At 34.3% G+C, this 17,220-nt stretch overlaps 1 protein-coding gene across 2 annotated transcripts in view; it reads left to right on the top strand.

Annotated features, from left to right (window-relative positions):
- Window positions 1-17,220, top strand: part of LOC128185928 (extended synaptotagmin-2-like) — a 28,673-nt gene that overhangs the window by 9,017 nt on the left and 2,436 nt on the right. The window contains exons 8-20 of one of the 2 annotated variants that reach the window (XM_052855644.1): window positions 331-451; window positions 703-802; window positions 1,052-1,122; window positions 2,699-2,784; window positions 2,894-2,942; window positions 3,297-3,386; window positions 5,939-6,007; window positions 10,595-10,756; window positions 13,036-13,188; window positions 13,363-13,679; window positions 14,723-14,821; window positions 15,132-15,266; window positions 16,011-16,166. In XM_052855644.1, coding sequence (XP_052711604.1) covers window positions 331-451; window positions 703-802; window positions 1,052-1,122; window positions 2,699-2,784; window positions 2,894-2,942; window positions 3,297-3,386; window positions 5,939-6,007; window positions 10,595-10,756; window positions 13,036-13,188; window positions 13,363-13,679; window positions 14,723-14,821; window positions 15,132-15,266; window positions 16,011-16,166 — 1,608 coding nt within the window. Of the gene's footprint in view, window positions 1-330; window positions 452-702; window positions 803-1,051; window positions 1,123-2,698; window positions 2,785-2,893; window positions 2,943-3,296; window positions 3,387-5,926; window positions 6,008-10,594; window positions 10,757-13,035; window positions 13,189-13,362; window positions 13,680-14,722; window positions 14,822-15,131; window positions 15,267-16,010; window positions 16,167-17,220 lie in introns of both variants that reach the window. The other variant, XM_052855640.1, reaches the window with a different exon arrangement.

Here is a 17,220-nt window from a genome sequence, read left to right as displayed (position 1 = left end):
AAATTGCTTTCATTGTGACCGGAGTAGAAGGTCACATCCATTCAATATGGAGGTCTTATCTGATGAGACAACTTTAATTTGCAATTTCATATACACAAAGTCATACAATTATTCACATTTTATCATTTAAAATTGGCATTTCGTTCTGTAATTGATTGGATTTACCGGCAAAAACCTTGTGACTGTGGATTGATCTGATTTTAAATGTATATTTATATATAATTGATTCTGCATTTTTATCTTTACATGTAATACTTGAACTTCTTTACTGACTAACAAAATAATAAATTAAATCCATTTTTAACAAATTTTGTCTCTGTAATCCTTCAGAGAGATGGTGGAAGACATTATTGCCGAGCAGATAGCCAACATCATGGTTCTCCCCAACAGAATTGCCGTCCCGATGATTGAGGGGCTGAACCTGTCCCTCCTCAAGTACCCACCTCCTGAGGTAAGTTGAAAACACCTGATCCTCTTGTACAACCCCTTTTCTCTTCTTGGGATAATTAAAAAATAAAAATGTTTTAACCCCTTCAGCATGTTCAGTAGTGTACCTTTATTTATTTGTCTATGGGTATTAATTTTCTTTCAGTAATTCAATATGTATTAATACTTCAGTTAAGTTACAACCCATCCACCGATATAATTCATCAATCACACACTCTAATGTCTTACATTTACGGTTATGATCTCTATTTTTAGGGTGTATTAAGAATTTACATGATAGAGGCCAGGAACCTGGTATCTGCTGATGTAGCTTTGATGGGCAAAGGAAAATCCGATCCTTATGCTGTGCTGAAATGTGAGTACATGTAAATCTGTACTTTGATATGTATGTTATAGTACTGTTGATGTTTTTATTTTTAAAACAGTTTGGTACCTTAAAAAAACATCTATTATAAGGTAATATTGCTATTTTGAAGTAAATTGATTCCAAAGATTGGTCCTTCCATCTACTTTTTATAAAAAATTCAACGTCAATTTCTATGTACACTCAGGTATACAATATTTCTCAATGTATTCTCCTCCTGATCCATTGATTTTTGTCTAGTTGGCCCAGAGAAGTTCAAAACCAAAGTGATTAACAACTCAGTGAACCCTGAGTGGAATGAGGTGTTTGAGGTAAGTAAAGAGGCCCTGAAGGTACAGGGGATGTATGAGGCCTGGTCAGCAGTGCAGGCGCGCTCACAAAAAATTCTTATTCTACAATTCCACAATTCAAATTAATGCAAGTGCTCTTGAGCAAGCAGTTTTCTGAAAAAGCCTCAGATATCAGTGAGAGATGGTTAACAACTGACAAGTGCAGTGTCCTTTATTCTTCGGAGCTTCGGGCCAAAAAACACCTCATATACTGGTACACCAGAATGAAAGGTCTATACTGTTTGTTATAACTGTAACCGTTCTTGGACGAATAAAACAAAACACCAAGACGATTGTAGGGTTCTATATTATATATATTCTGAGCGTTACGTCGCATTAATCGTTTCACCCTAAAACAATACATAAAACATATAAGCACACCACTATAACAACACAAACATTATAGACATCACAAACATGTATAACATACATTTACTTATAGGTCAATTATATCGCTTTACATTTAATCGCAATACACGATAAATCTGAATTTTATGTTAAATAATATTTCCAACTCTTAGAAACATCACTCTAATATATAGATTATATGAAAACTATTTACAATAATGAATTTCAACAGATAGTTACCAATTTATGGAACTAGGTGCACGACACTGCATATACGTAGTATCAATCAGCGGATCAGGCTCATTATATGACTTGACCTATTTATAATTTATACAATATATATAAGATCTTGTCTACTATACAATTAAATATATAAGACATATACTGCTCACTGATATTTACATTGTACTGTATTCAAAACATTCACTCTACACACTCATACTTATATATTAACTTTATTTATTTATTTTAATCTAGTTTAGAATTGTATTTATTTAAAGAATTATGTTTTAAAAGAATAACTTACAGGTTTGAGTCTGTATGCTTTGTCTCAGTCTGAAACACACCTGTCTGGCTAGAAGTCTTGGTTGCAATTAAAGAATTACAGAACCAGAATACAAAAGAATATCTCCCGCCAAACTCTATCAGTAGTGACCAATACTGACCAATCACAAACCGTAAATATAAAAATACCTATCTTCAAATGGAATAATCCACACCACTGAAATAAATAACCTCAACGGACTATACCATTATTTATAATAGGGGTGTTTAAGTTTACACACACTTGTTAGTATTAGTGCAGCGCAAAGAGTGAAAGATGGAAAAAGTGAATGAATGAATAACTAAATAATTCTAAAAATAAAACTAAGTCAGACTATCACATAACCAGTTCTTTTATTTATGCCACATTGTGATAATGATAATGATAATGAGGATGCCATATAGCATACTAATACACAGTGTTATATCAAGTATGAGTTCTTTTATAAGATAGACCTATGCACAGGATATTCAATCTTAATAGAGGGAAAGAGGGGTGTAACTATCTTGAAGGAATACTAGACTTTCAAAACAATGCAAAACACATAGTTTATACACAGGTTACCAATCTTGTGTATGTACAGTGTGTATGGGTGTGCTCTGTAGTGCCTTCTTTAATTTGTCATTTAGTTACAGTTACATTATTGTATAGTATCTCTGATTGTAGACCATTATTGACTGTAAAGATGCCCAAGTGATTGACCTTGAGATCAGGGACGAGGACCCGGGCAGTAAAGACGACAAGATCGGGACGTACGTAACTGTCAGCTGGATCTTCTTAGTTTTGTTTCCTTCTAATTAATTATTATACAGAACATTTTGCCTTAGTTTTGTTGTTGCTTAAAGCAGTTTTGTTTTACAGGGCAGCTATTGACATATCCAGCTCAGCAAGCAAGGGAACTTTGGATACTGTAAGGAACATTAAAGTTGAATGCCTGTTTTAATGTCAGTTACTGATTATATATAAGAGGCTAATATTTCATGCAATTTAATTGAGCAAGTCTTTGTCCAAATCAATAGCTTGGCTCCCAGACAAGCTTGTTAGATTTGATTCTCAAATGCTCTAAAACATGGTGTGAAGGTCTACTAATATCCCATACTCACACTCTGAATCTTACAGACCAGTTGTATGACTGTGCCACAAAACTTTTGTAGAATTAAACTGTGTATAGTACTGATATTAATAATTTTCATGTGTTCTTTTATGTAAAATCACACTGTATACCGTGAAGCTAATGTAAGGCTGTTTGACTGACTCATTACAGTGGCTGCCTCTGGAGAATGTTAAGAAAGGAGATGTCCACATCAAACTGGTCTGGATGTACCTGGCCAATGACCCCATGGTCCTGGAGAAGGTGAGATTTCTGTTTATCTAGGCCAAGTCCTTGAAAATTTAATGTTATTGACCAAAGGGAAAACATTATTACTTCTTAGGTTTGTTACTGACTGTTTACAGAAATTTATGGGGTCGGTAAAGTCCATAGAAGGCGAGGCAGAGCCGAGCCTTGAATGGACTTTACCGACCCCACAAATTCTGTAAACAGTCAGTAACAACCTAATAAGTGTTTTGTTTTGTTGAGGACATAAATTGATATGTAAACAACAAAAGATAATTCATGTATATAACAATTAAATTCATAGGCGTATTCTCTAATTTTGTACCTTTCTCGTCAGTCGTCTGTGCAAACCTGGATGCCATTGTATATATAGGATCGTTTTATTACGTCATGGGCAAAGGGGGGGTCACTCTAAATATTTTGGGGCTTAAAAATTAAAGGTATGGTTGAACGTTTGTGTAAAATATCAGCTCAAATACCGTTATGTCCGCCATGTTGCAGTTTAAATTTTGACGCCCACCGTGTAAAGAAATTTATACGGCAATCACGTGACGTGATTCATCCAATGACGTTGAGACAATCTAGTCCAAGGCAAAACAAATTTTATTGTATACATGTACTGTAAAGCACCTTTGTATCTCTTTTGTAAGATTATTTTAAGCATGATTAGTAAATGTACAACTATGAAAAGATATACTAGCCATTGTACATATTAACATAGAATTTTAATGTCCAATATGCATGACAACGTAAACCAACTTTTATTCACAATAAATCTATCTGAGTTTACCAGTAACCAGCTGGTTTGCAGCTACTTATTTTTGTGACCAAGGGTATAGAATGGAGAGCACATATAAGAGATATTTTGAAAAGTGAAAGTTTACTGCAAGTTTTATTCCTTATTAGATAAAGTTCTCTCTAACCTCACTCCAAGATTTTCTCTCAAGATAAAGGTTGGATTACAATATTTAAATAAATGTTGTAAACAATACATTATGTTTTTAGATTTTTATTAATGATATTTTGTGATGCCTTTTTTTTTGTTTTTCTCAATTTTGAAATTTAATTTATGGTAAGTTCAAGTCCTTTGTTTAGATTTTATATTTTCCAAGGTTTGCCAATTGCTTTGAATTCATTCACTTCCTAATACATCAAAATATGAAACTGCATGTTTGTGATTTTGTTTTTATTGTCTTTTTTAAAATGCATACCACATTCATACATTTTTTATTTACATATTTTTGATTTATTTAATGAATGAAGAAAAACTATCAGTTTTGTTTGTAAATGGTGTGAATGTTTCTTAATTTCATAACTTTTTAAAAATTGTGTGTTTAAAAGTTATACCAATACTCATTTCCTTGAAGAAATCTTAGAACCAAATTGATTTTTTAGATATAAGCATGAATCGATCTGCAAATATACCTTCCTATGGGGCTTGAACTTTGGTACAACCTTTTGTTACCCTGATTTTTTAATTTGAATAATTTGACAGTTATCAAAGTATACCAAATTGATGCAAACTAGGTTGACTTTATGTTTACTTAAAATAATTGTCATATCCTACTTTTATGATGATTATGTAAGAAATGGTCAAAATCAATCTCTCCTGTCAAAATCTTGTGTATGTCAAATGTAGAGTCATTTTCTGGCAAAATGCATGTGTTCTGAATACTCTGTAATGTTAGTGAAAGGAGGAAATTTTTCATTTTTTGCAAGTTGCATGTCATTGAGTTCATTCAAGTTTTGTGTTGCATCATTTCATGGTTTTATATATCTGTAAATATTGCAAACTAGATTACTTTGGCTAGGAGTTTTCGTATATGATCATTTATATCCACATTATTATATAAGCTACATGTATGTATTTGTTAACACTATTCTCCCTGAATTACACAGCTCAGTGCAGCTTGAATTTTTTCCTTTATTAAATCTACAGCAAATGTTTGCATTGCACAGATACCTAAGCCCCCATATTTAAAAGTTTATAAAAGTATAGAGCAAACAATAGATTACAATTATCAGTAAATAACGGCATATTTGTACTTCAGTTGCCAGGCTGTTGTATTTACCATCATACAACACCCCACATCATGCAAAATTCCAGTGGAGTTTGAGCAGCTTCAGTTCAAACTGCCACGGTCACAGAACTTTAATATAGAGGATAGTCCATTCAGAATTATACACATATTACATCAAGAGACATCAGTGCAATAATAGTCTTATTAGTGTAAACAGGAATTCCCTTATATCCACTCAGTACCATCATATTTTACCCTCTCCACATATTTAACTGTCTTGAGTGTAGTGTTTAACAGATTTATTTGTGATATAAGATTATAAACATGTAATACTTAGAGAATAGATAATGCCCCGAAAATAGATCCTATGCTATTTACAGTAATTGTCAACTAATCACCCTTTATTTTATGACCAGAAATGCTTATTATTATTTGTCCAATGAGAGATGCAAATAAACAAAATTTTAATGATAGATACAAGTTTGCAGTTGAATGATAAGGTTCAGATTGTTCATACTATTATTTGGTACTTTACAGACGATGAAACAGGTAGATACCTCCACGGAACTTGCCACATGTGTCTTGATGGTCAACTTAGACTCTGCCAAAGACTTGCCTGTGAGTACAATTGTAGTAAAGTTTGACTTAAACATTCTAGTAATACATGATATATAATTTTGGCAGATTGCCAGCCCTAATTATATATGTATCAAGGTATTTTTCATTGAAAGCAGCTTCTCTTTATTAACTGTAAAAAGTATATACAAATATTAGCTAAATGTTATGCATACTTGTATTTGATAAAAGCTATTTATGAATATGCTAACTTTAAATAAGATCTACTGGTACTTTAACGTAGTTGCAGCAAATGTGTTACGTGCTTAAAAATTTAGTACAATATCTCACAAGTAAATCTTTTGTACTGTTAACATTGTAAGTAATACTATGCATGCTTTATCACACCATAGGAGGTATTCTTTGAGTCAGTATATGACTTACTGCTGTCTTTATTTGCTTGTATGAGTAGGTTGCCAAATATGATAAATATGCAACCACAGAATTATTATCTTTCTATAATATTTACAAATTTCTACAGAAAACAGTTCCCATATGTAAAGCGAATGGAGACTTTTTGCATTAAATGCCAGTAGCAAATTCATTAGAACTCGAGTGGGTCATACAGTGTATGGGAAAACTCCTTTATAAGGAGACAGAGACAAAGCACCTGTTTTGCTGAACATATCTCATATTGCCCATGTATAAATTCTTAATATTATTTTGTAATTTTTTTTTATGTTGTGGGCAAGCTTTTGTGATTTATTACCGGTACATATATTCTGTAAACCAACTCATTTTCTGTGCATCTCATTGCAAAACTTATAACATAACTACTGCATACAAACAAACCGGTTTATCATTAAAATACTCTTGATTTGCAGATTAAAGTACCAGGTAGTCACTATTAAGAGTTGGTTCACAGTGATGCTTAGATAGATTATGGTATATTGTAATTACAATGAATTGAGACTGACATTTATTGTGTGTTGTTTTCTACAGAGTTCCAAGGTAAATGCTCACTCACTGTATCTTATGACAAACTACCTGTATTTAGAGATTCCACTTTCCGGCTACGACTAGCAGTAGTAAGAGTGTGCAATTCCTACTAGGCTCTCTCTACTTCATGATCTTCTCACCGTCATGATCATTGAAAATCACATCATCACTGACATCAAAGAGTATTTCTCAACTAAAGTTGAATAAATCATACCCATACATAAGAAAATGATGATCTGTCTAGGAGATTTTAAGTAAATTCACAATAATTTTCATAAAGAATATAAAGTGAACTTTGCATTGAGCTTTAATTAGTAAGGTTGAAAATTTCTCTCTGCTCTGTATTACATTTTCTTGTTTTCGTTTTTTAAAGGAAATGGGTTTTTCTACATCATAGATGTCTGATGAATTAATTTTACATGCGATAACTTTATCAAAAATTTGACCTGAGACTTCTAAGATTAAAAGATACTGTGGTTTCATTAATATTCAAGGGTATCAATTTTTGTGGATAAAGTGAAAATCACAGTTTCAAGGAAACGTTAATTCGTGGCCAATGACCCTATTAATACAAAATGTTAATAGAAATTGCACTTCAATGAACACTTAATTTCGTGGATCAACTTAAAAACGAAATCCATGAAAATTGTTATACAACAAATATTGATGAAACCACAGTAGTCAATGTCATATTTGCAGATATTTTTTAATGGTAAATTTCCCTGAAAAACACACTGCAGTGTTGTGTAGGGAAATATTTTTACCAAGGAATTATACTTTTGCACACTCTTGAAAGTGAAAGTTTGGGAATGTCTCGTGATTGGTGGGCGGCTGAGAATTGTGGGCACAGCAGAGTATTTGTTGATGTATAAGGGGGATTTTATACATTGTATTACATGAAACTTAACATATGCCAAGTATGTTACTAACCCTTAATATATTTAGCTGGGTGGCCAGGGAATACAGTATAACATGCTTTCAGTGTAGTAGGAACAAATTTTACCAGCATTTTAAAGAAACAGGGATGATTTCTTTGCTTTTGGTATACATTTTGTAATAACTTAACTGGATATTTAAAAGATATGGGGTTCCCATCCCCAATTCGATAAAATATTCCTTCCTGATATTTTGAATGAATGCTTTTGTAGTTTATGCAGGATTGACGTGTATTTTCCTATCGAAACATCTATTATTATAAATTAATAATTGATTATGATAAACCAGTAATTAGAATTGTTCCTAAATCAAATCAATTAAAGCCTGAAAGCAATGAACAATCAGTCATTTTTCATTCCCATTGGTGAGAACTACCATATTTGCTAGCTCACTGAATGTTCTGAATATAGAGCTTCACTTTATACTTTACATATAAAGATTTCTGTATGTATCAAGACAGTTTGCTTTTATGTTTGCTTTCTTTATCAAAGTAAAATCATTAACACAGATACAGTCAAACATCATTTGTCAACTCGAACTCCATTAGACCTAGAAAAATACTTCTGATCGAAATATACGTCAAAGATTTCAGACTTAAAATTAAAAATGCTTAAAGAATGAAAAATGGTTGGAACGTCCAAGTAATTTTGACATATCCATAGTGTATGGTGATCACCTGTATATTTAAATCATTTTGTTGACTGTAGTTTTTGATGCAGATGTATAAAAGATAATTAATATATATTACTGGTATTCAGATTATCTATAATATATCTACAACATTTTGCCTATCCTTTTTCTCTTATTTTGTTTTGAAATATATGATATATATTTTTTCTGCAATGAATATGTTTGCTCAAAACACACACACCTGGCATTAATATTTCTTTCATATAATTAACAATGTACATATTATTACATATATTAATACCTTTATTGGGTCCACCTGAATTCCCTTTTGAAAGATTTCTATCTTCTATAAGTCTGATCAGCTTTGGAAAAAGTATTTGTATTGTTACCGGTATTATATTACATGTTTATATATGTATATGGGATAGTGGAATTACCGTATTGGTTTATGTCTCAAGTCTAAAAAATAGTTTTAATCTGACTTTTATGTTTAATAAATGTTTTGTTCTGTTCTGAAGCAACCTTCCCAAAGGGTAAAAATTACAGCTGAATGTTGAAAAGATTTTTGTTTAAAACTTTACTATTTTTGAATTGAATATATTTGCTAGTTGTGTTTATTGTTCAAAGCTAAATTGCATGTACCGTTATTTATGTATTTACAGGAGAAGCTACATAGTGGCTTTTAAACAGTTTACAAATAATACAGGGCTCAAGCTGCCAATTGTATTTGTTATTTTTTATGAAAATGCTCTACCATGAAATGGCAGAGCACATAGTGTAGAAAGGAACTGGTACAGTAAAACTCAATATAGTTAAGTCCTAGGGACTGAATTTTATTCACAACAAATATAAAAAAAAAATAGAAAATTAATAAAAGCAGCGATATGATATTATTTTCACTCAATTTTTTTCAACATCTCCAGACGTTTAAATGTATCAAACTTCAGCATCATAGTTTAGTGTGGGTGGGACGTTCATGTAATTTCATTGAAGATCACTCACTAGCCTTCTTGTTTTGATGCCACTGTTAAAGCTGAACACCGCTCGTAAATAGGCACTGTCCGCCATATTTCTCTTTAATCACTGTTGTCCCTACAACCCTTATATAAGGGACAGACCTCTAAACAGTTCAAAGTACTTCGCTGTAGAGGTCTCACCTGTGTGGACGTACATTTTGCCTCGCCGTGTTACCCGGTCGCGATGAAATTATCAAATTTTACGCACTTTTTGAAGCCAGGAGAATACTAACATCAAATAAATTGGTCAATGCTTTATTTACGAACAGAAAATGAACATAAGATAAGAAAAAAATGCATAAAATCTAAAGACCACGAAAAGAATACTACATGTCGGCCACAAGGTTCAGGTGTGCAATCGGGTGTAACGAAATCGAAGGGTTTATATACCAGGTGTCTGTGTGACGGTGCCTATTTACGAGCGCTGTTCAGCTTTAATCTGAACACCATGTTCACATATGATCATATCATATGAAATTGTTTTGCTTTTAACTTCTAACAATTCTTCAGTCTTCAATCAATTTAACATGATAGTAGACCACATGTAATGTATGAAGTTTTGTTACTTACTGTTGCAATTAAATTTTATAATTAATGGTATATTTGACTTATTGAAAAAAAAAAGAAAAACATGAAGTATTTCAAATGTTTGATGGTTTAATATGTTACAATTATTTGATTTAAAATGATTTGTATGTAAATTCATATAAGTTGTGACACATAGTTTGAGCTAGTACATAAGCCCTGTGGTAAAATTATAAAGTATGTTCAATGTCTACACTATTTGTGAGTTGCTCTTGAACATGTTAAAGTTATATTCTGTAATTATAAATGATCTTTAAGTTTGCCATTGTTACATGTAGTTATGTTATTTGATATTTTGATAAAGGACTATATCATGGTACATGTAGTTAAATACTAATTTAGATTTTGCCGTTAAATTAACCTTGTATCTAAATCTAATCTTTGGTTTTAGTAACAATTTTTCTCCAATTATTGAGTTTTGGCACTATATAGAGAAAATGAATAGTTTCAGCATTGCTTCACATACTTGTGTATGTTTTGACAGAGAATGAGGAAGCAGATAGCTGAGCCAAGCCCCTATGTTGTGCTCTCTCTTGGACCAAAGATGTTTGAGACAGAGGAGAAACCTAACACAGACAGTCCGGTGTGGGAGAAACCATTCAGATTCCTGGTCCACAACCCCCAGATACAGAAACTAGACTTACAGGTACAGCTGTATGTTACAAACACAATAACATGTGGTACATAAAGTGTCCACAACCCCCAGATACAGAAACTGGACCTACAGGTACAGCTGTATGTTACAAACACAATAACATGTGGTACATAAGTTGTCCACAACCCTCAGATACAGAAACTAGACCTACAGGTACAGCTGTATGTTACAAATACAATTTAACATGTGGTACATAAAGTGTCCACAACCCATAGATACAGAAACTGGACCTACAGGTACAGCTGTATGTTACAAACACAATAACATGTGGTACATAAGTTGTCCACAACCCTCAGATACAGAAACTAGACCTACAGGTACAGCTGTATGTTACAAATACAATAACATGTGGTACATAAGGTGTCCACAACCCCCAGATACAGAAACTGGACCTACAGGTACAGCTGTATGTTACAAATACAATAACATGTGGTACATAAGGTGTCCACAACCCCCAGATACAGAAACTGGACCTACAGGTACAGCTGTATGTTACAAATACAATAACATGTGGTACATAAGGTGTCCACAACCCTCAGATACAGAAACTAGACCTACAGGTACAGCTGTATGTTACAAACACAACAACATGTGGTACATAAGGTGTCAACAACCCCCAGATACAGAAACTAGACCTACAGGTACAGCTGTATGTTACAAACACAACAACATGTGGTACATAAGGTGTCCAAAACCCCCAGATACAGAAACTAGACCTACAGGTACAGCTGTATGTTACAAATACAATAACATGTGGTACATAAGGTGTCCACAACCCCCATATATAGAAACTAGACCTTCAGGTACAGCTGTATGTTACAAATACAATAACATGTGGTACATAAGGTGTCCACAACCCCCAGATACAGAAACTTGACCTACAGGTACAGCTGTATGTTACAAATACAATAACATGTGGTACATAAGTTGTCCACAACCCTCAGATACAGAAACTAGACCTACAGGTACAGCTGTATGTTACAAATACAATAACATGTGGTACATAAGTTGTCCACAACCCTCAGATACAGAAACTAGACCTACAGGTACAGCTGTATGTTACAAATACAATAACATGTGGTACATAAGGTGTCCACAACCCCCAGATACAGAAACTAGACCTACAGGTACAGCTGTATGTTACAAATACAATAACATGTGGTACATAAGGTGTCCACAACCCCCAGATACAGAAACTGGACCTACAGGTACAGCTGTATGTTACAAATACAATAACATGTGGTACATAAGTTGTCCACAACCCTCAGATACAGAAACTAGACCTACAGGTACAGCTGTATGTTACAAATACAATAACATGTGGTACATAAGTTGTCCACAACCCTCAGATACAGAAACTAGACCTACAGGTACAGCTGTATGTTACAAATACAATAACATGTGGTACATAAGGTGTCCACAACCCCCAGATACAGAAACTAGACCTACAGGTACAGCTGTATGTTACAAATACAATAACATGTGGTACATAAGGTGTCCACAACCCCCAGATACAGAAACTAGACCTACAGGTACAGCTGTATGTTACAAACACAACAACATGTGGTTCATAAGGTGTCCACAACCCCCAGATACAAGACTTACAGGTACAGCTGTATGTTACAAATACAATAACATGTGGTACATAAGGTGTCCACAACCCCCAGATACAGAAACTAGACCTACAGGTACAGCTGTATGTTACAAACACAACAACATGTGGTACATAAGGTGTCAACAACCCCCAGATACAGAAACTAGACCTACAGGTACAGCTGTATGTTACAAACACAACAACATGTGGTACATAAGGTGTCAACAACCCCCAGATACAGAAACTAGACCTACAGGTACAGCTGTATGTTACAAACACAATTTAACATGTGGTACATAAAGTGTCCACAACCCCCAGATACAGAAACTGGACCTACAGGTACAGCTGTATGTTACAAACACAATAACATGTGGTACATAAGGTGTCCTTAACCCACATACACATCAACAGGACTAACATGTATCATTACAGGTACATTTAATAGATATGTAGTCCACAGCCATAGGTACAGTTCTGTAACTGGACATAAAGATGCGTGCAATACACATGAAATGCAAAAAATATAACAAAATAATTTTATTTATATCATGTACAAGAGCTTGTTTAAGCGTTCTATGGGATCTTTCATGTTTTGCAGTGGGTTTGATTCTTTGTTAGACATGATATTCTTTAAGATGTGACAGATAATGCACAATTATATGGCTATTTATTACAGATTTTGGACAAGAAGAATCCTAAGGAATCTCTGGGTGACCTGACAATTCCTCTCAAGTCTTTGTTATCTGCCCCTGATATGACTCTGGACCAAAACTTTTCTCTGAAGAACTCAGGACTGGACAGCAAAATTAACATGAGATTATGTCTGAGGGTAAAATAAATACAGATTGCTTTTTTTAATTGTTCATAGAATTAAGATTTCGGTTCAGTTGTTTATCTACCAATAAGGGTTCTGATTTTATATGGATGACAAAGATTGGGAAAAAAATATTGGACATTTTGATTTTTTTGAAATATTTATCCAATTTTTATTTGTTTAAATTAGATTTTGACGACAGAAAACAACCCAGCCTGGAGGAGTGAGGGTACCATCCTGAATACCAACTCCAGCAGTGTGGACCCCCCTGCTGCTCAGAAGGAAGGTACAACATCACCAGACTCCGCCCAAAAATCTAAAGTAGAGCCGGCCAAAACCACTGCCAGTGGAGTGGATCCGGTCATTAAGAAGGTGGAAGTGACCCAGATAAACGCGGCTAAGCCTGAGGGTCAGGTGATCCCCCCAGCCAGCAGTGGGGGTCCAAACACCGTCACCAGCACCGAGGTCAGACAGAGGAAAACGAAGTCCTCCCCAGTCCCTGCAGAGTAAGTTCCAAGTCCAAGGGGGGGGGGAGAGATCTGTCTTTTCTCTATGTTTGCATCAGACATAATTGAGATTGTCAGTATATTAATGATTGATTTCAATAAAGAACTATATATGATAAGAGTTAAATTTGGCCCCCATAATTCGCCATTTTTTAAGTGTTTTGGATACAATTAAATGTTATTTGATTTATTTGCACTCACTGGCAGTATATGACCTCAGAAGTGACGCCATTTCTATAATTCAATCAAAATCAGCCAAAAATTGACATTTTTCTTATCTATATCTACGAATGGGAAATATAGAGCGCATGCTTGAACAAGGAAAATTTTTTTGTCGCTTATTAGTCTTGGCTAGATACATCTCTGATTAAAATATTTTATTTGTTCAAGAATGCGCTCTATGTTTTCGGAAGGAAAAACTGCTTGAAAACAAGCTGTTTTAAGCTAAAAATGCAAAAATGGCGGGAAAAGGTTGTCTTTACAATGTCATATTTCTAAATTGTGGGCAATTGAACCAAAATGAATATTATGTAAACACATCACATATATATCTGTACTAAGAAAACAAAGAATGATAGTAAAATGATGATGTTCATTTTAGGGGGCCATTTTAGGCCCTTATCATATATAGTCCTTTGTACCCAATTCATGCAAGTATTTACTCTAATGAGGCAGTGTATGGTTTATGAATCATGAAGTTGTTTGTGTGAAGATTAAAAGAACTTAAAAGTAAAGCAATTGTATTTATTAATTCTGTAGTAATCATCTTCCACCTGGTGCAAACAAATAGATACTTGGATGATATTAACTAAAATAGATGCTTGGATGATATTAACTAATTTAGAATAGATGCTTGGATGATATTAACTAGTTGTATTTTATGTGTTAAAACACATAGTAAATTCTTGAAACCCTGTTCAAGTAAACTTGTGAAAGCAAAATTATCATGATCTTTTGTGATAGCAACACTTTGACATCATGTCAATGTAATATTTTTCTTGATGTAACTGTAAATTAACATGGAAGCTTTAATTTTTCTACAGATCTGATGCTAAAGGAGCCTTTGGAAGAGGGAGAATTCAGTTGACTTTCCGTTACAGCGCCCAGCGGCAGAAACTGGTGGTGGTGGTACACAAGTGTCAGTAAGTCATGGGGGAACCCTTTACTTTCTGTCAGCTTAGCAGTTGATTGTAAAAACAATTAATTTGACAGAGCTTTACACTAGAATTTTTATTTACGACCATTCTGATAGAAACTTGGAATGTTGAGATATGTACACATTAGAGTTTCTTTAACTGTTTCCTTTTGAAAATTATCTTAGATTTATAGTTCTATGATTGCTAATCACAGAAAAACAGGATTCAGGGTTGTGAAACTTAAATCTGAATGGTTGTTGGTATGATCTGACTGGATGTGAACCATGGTAACACTGACCATGTGACCTGTTTGTAGGAACCTCCTCCCGTGTGACAGTGACAATCTAGCCGACCCCTACGTCAAAATGTACCTCCTGCCAGACAAGTCCAGCAGTGGCAAGAGGAAGACCCAGGTTGTCAAAAACAACCTCGACCCTGTCTTTGATGAAACGTAAGTCATGACACAATAATCAATAGTTTACAAGCGTAAGACCCAGGTTGTCAAAAACAACCTCATCCCTGTATTTCACAAATGTTAGTCTGGATAAAATTATAAGACACTTACATGTACATTGAGCATTTGGCTTGCACCATTGACACTTACATGTAAGAGTGCATACTGTTGTTAAATGTTCCATCAAAGACATTTAGTGCATGCAAGTGGATATTCTATACAATATATCATTTAAGATTTGAAAATATCATTATAAAATTTTTCAGGTAGTCTTGGTAAAAGTACATATCACTTAAAAAAAAACTGAGTATTTTATATAAAACAGTATTCGAAAAAAGGAATTACTTAGGCTTTTCAATTACCGTCTGATGTTGTTATAAATGATATTAAACTTGTTATTAAGAAGTTGAATTTTAGCATTCTATGAAAAAAGTAAATGTGTAGGATTTAAGTAAAGGTAGATGTAGACCAGCTTCTATGTTTCTATATAATGATCAGAATGTATGTAAATTGTTCAGTACACATAGATATAACTAGTGCTCAGCTCTGTACAATGCATGCTCTGTAAATTATCATATAAGTACATATATGTAGTTCAGAAATGATGTGTATACTTATTGGGTTGTGATTGTCAAATGGGATCTGGCAGGTTGAGCACTGGAGAAAATGAATGATACCAGGAGGGGGTGTTGGCAAATTTACATGAAAAATCTACTGTGTACTTGTGCTTCTGTGTTGTAGGTTTGAGTTCTCCCTGAAGCAGGAAGAGATAGCTGACCGGGACCTGGAGTTGACCATCAGAAATGACACCAAGTTTTTCTCCTCCAACATCAAGGTGATGGGGGTGGTCACCATCGATTTGTCCAAGATGGACATCTCCAAAGCTGCCACCGAGTGGTAAGAAAAGAGTTATTCTGGATAAAATTAGTCTTCCTTTTTAGCTCACCTGAGCCAATCTTTTCATCTTCTTCTCAAGAACCACTGGACAGATTTCAACCAAATTTGGCACAAAGCACCACTAGGTGAAGGGGATTCAAGTTTGTTCAAATGAAGTGCCACACCCTTTTTAAAGGGGAGATAATTGAGAATTATTAAAAATTTGTTGGTATTTTTCAAAAATCTTCTTCTCAAAAACTATTCAGCTGGAAAAGCTTAAACTTGTGTGGAGGCATCCTCAGGTAGTGTAGATTCAAGTTTGTTCAAATCATGGTCCCCGGGGGTAGGATGGGGCCACAAGAGGGGGATCAAGTTTTACATAGGAATATATAGAGAAAATCTTCAAAAATCTTCTTCTCAAAAACTATCAGGCCAGAAAAGCTCAAATTAAAATGGGAGCATCCTCAGGTAGTGTAGATTCAAGTTTGTACAAATCATGGTTCCCGGGGGTAGGGTGGGGCCACAATTGGGGGATCAAGTTGTACATAGGAATATAGAGAAAATCTTTAAAAATCTTCTTCTCAAAAACTATTAGGCCAGAAAAGCTCAAATTTAAATGGAAGCATCCTCAGGAAGTGTAGATTCAAAATTGTTCAAATCATGGTCCCCGGGGGTAGGATGGGGCCACAATTGGGGGATCAAGTTTTCCATAGGAATATATAGAGAAAATCTTTAAAAATCTTCTTCTCAAAAACTTTTAGGCCAGGAAAGCTCAACTTTGAGTGGAAGCATCCTCAGGTAGTGTAGATTCAAGTTTGTTTAAATCATGGTCCCCGGGGGTAGGGTGGGGCCACAATAGGGGGATCGTGTTTTAAATAGGAATATATAGAGAAAATCTTTAAAAATCCTCTTCTCAAAAGTATTAGGCCAGGAAAGCCCAAATTTGAGTGGAGGCATCCCCAGATCATATAGATTCAAGTTTGTTCAAATAATAGTCCAGGGGAAGGGTGAGGCCACAATGGGGGATGAAATTTTATTTAGGAATATATAGAGAAAATCTATCAAAATCTTCTTT

The sequence above is a fragment of the Crassostrea angulata genome, chromosome 1 (genome assembly GCF_025612915.1).
Source record: "Crassostrea angulata isolate pt1a10 chromosome 1, ASM2561291v2, whole genome shotgun sequence".
NCBI lineage: Eukaryota > Metazoa > Mollusca > Bivalvia > Ostreida > Ostreidae > Magallana > Magallana angulata.
Note: the sequence above shows the minus strand (reverse complement) of the source record. Positions and strands in the feature narration are given on the sequence as shown.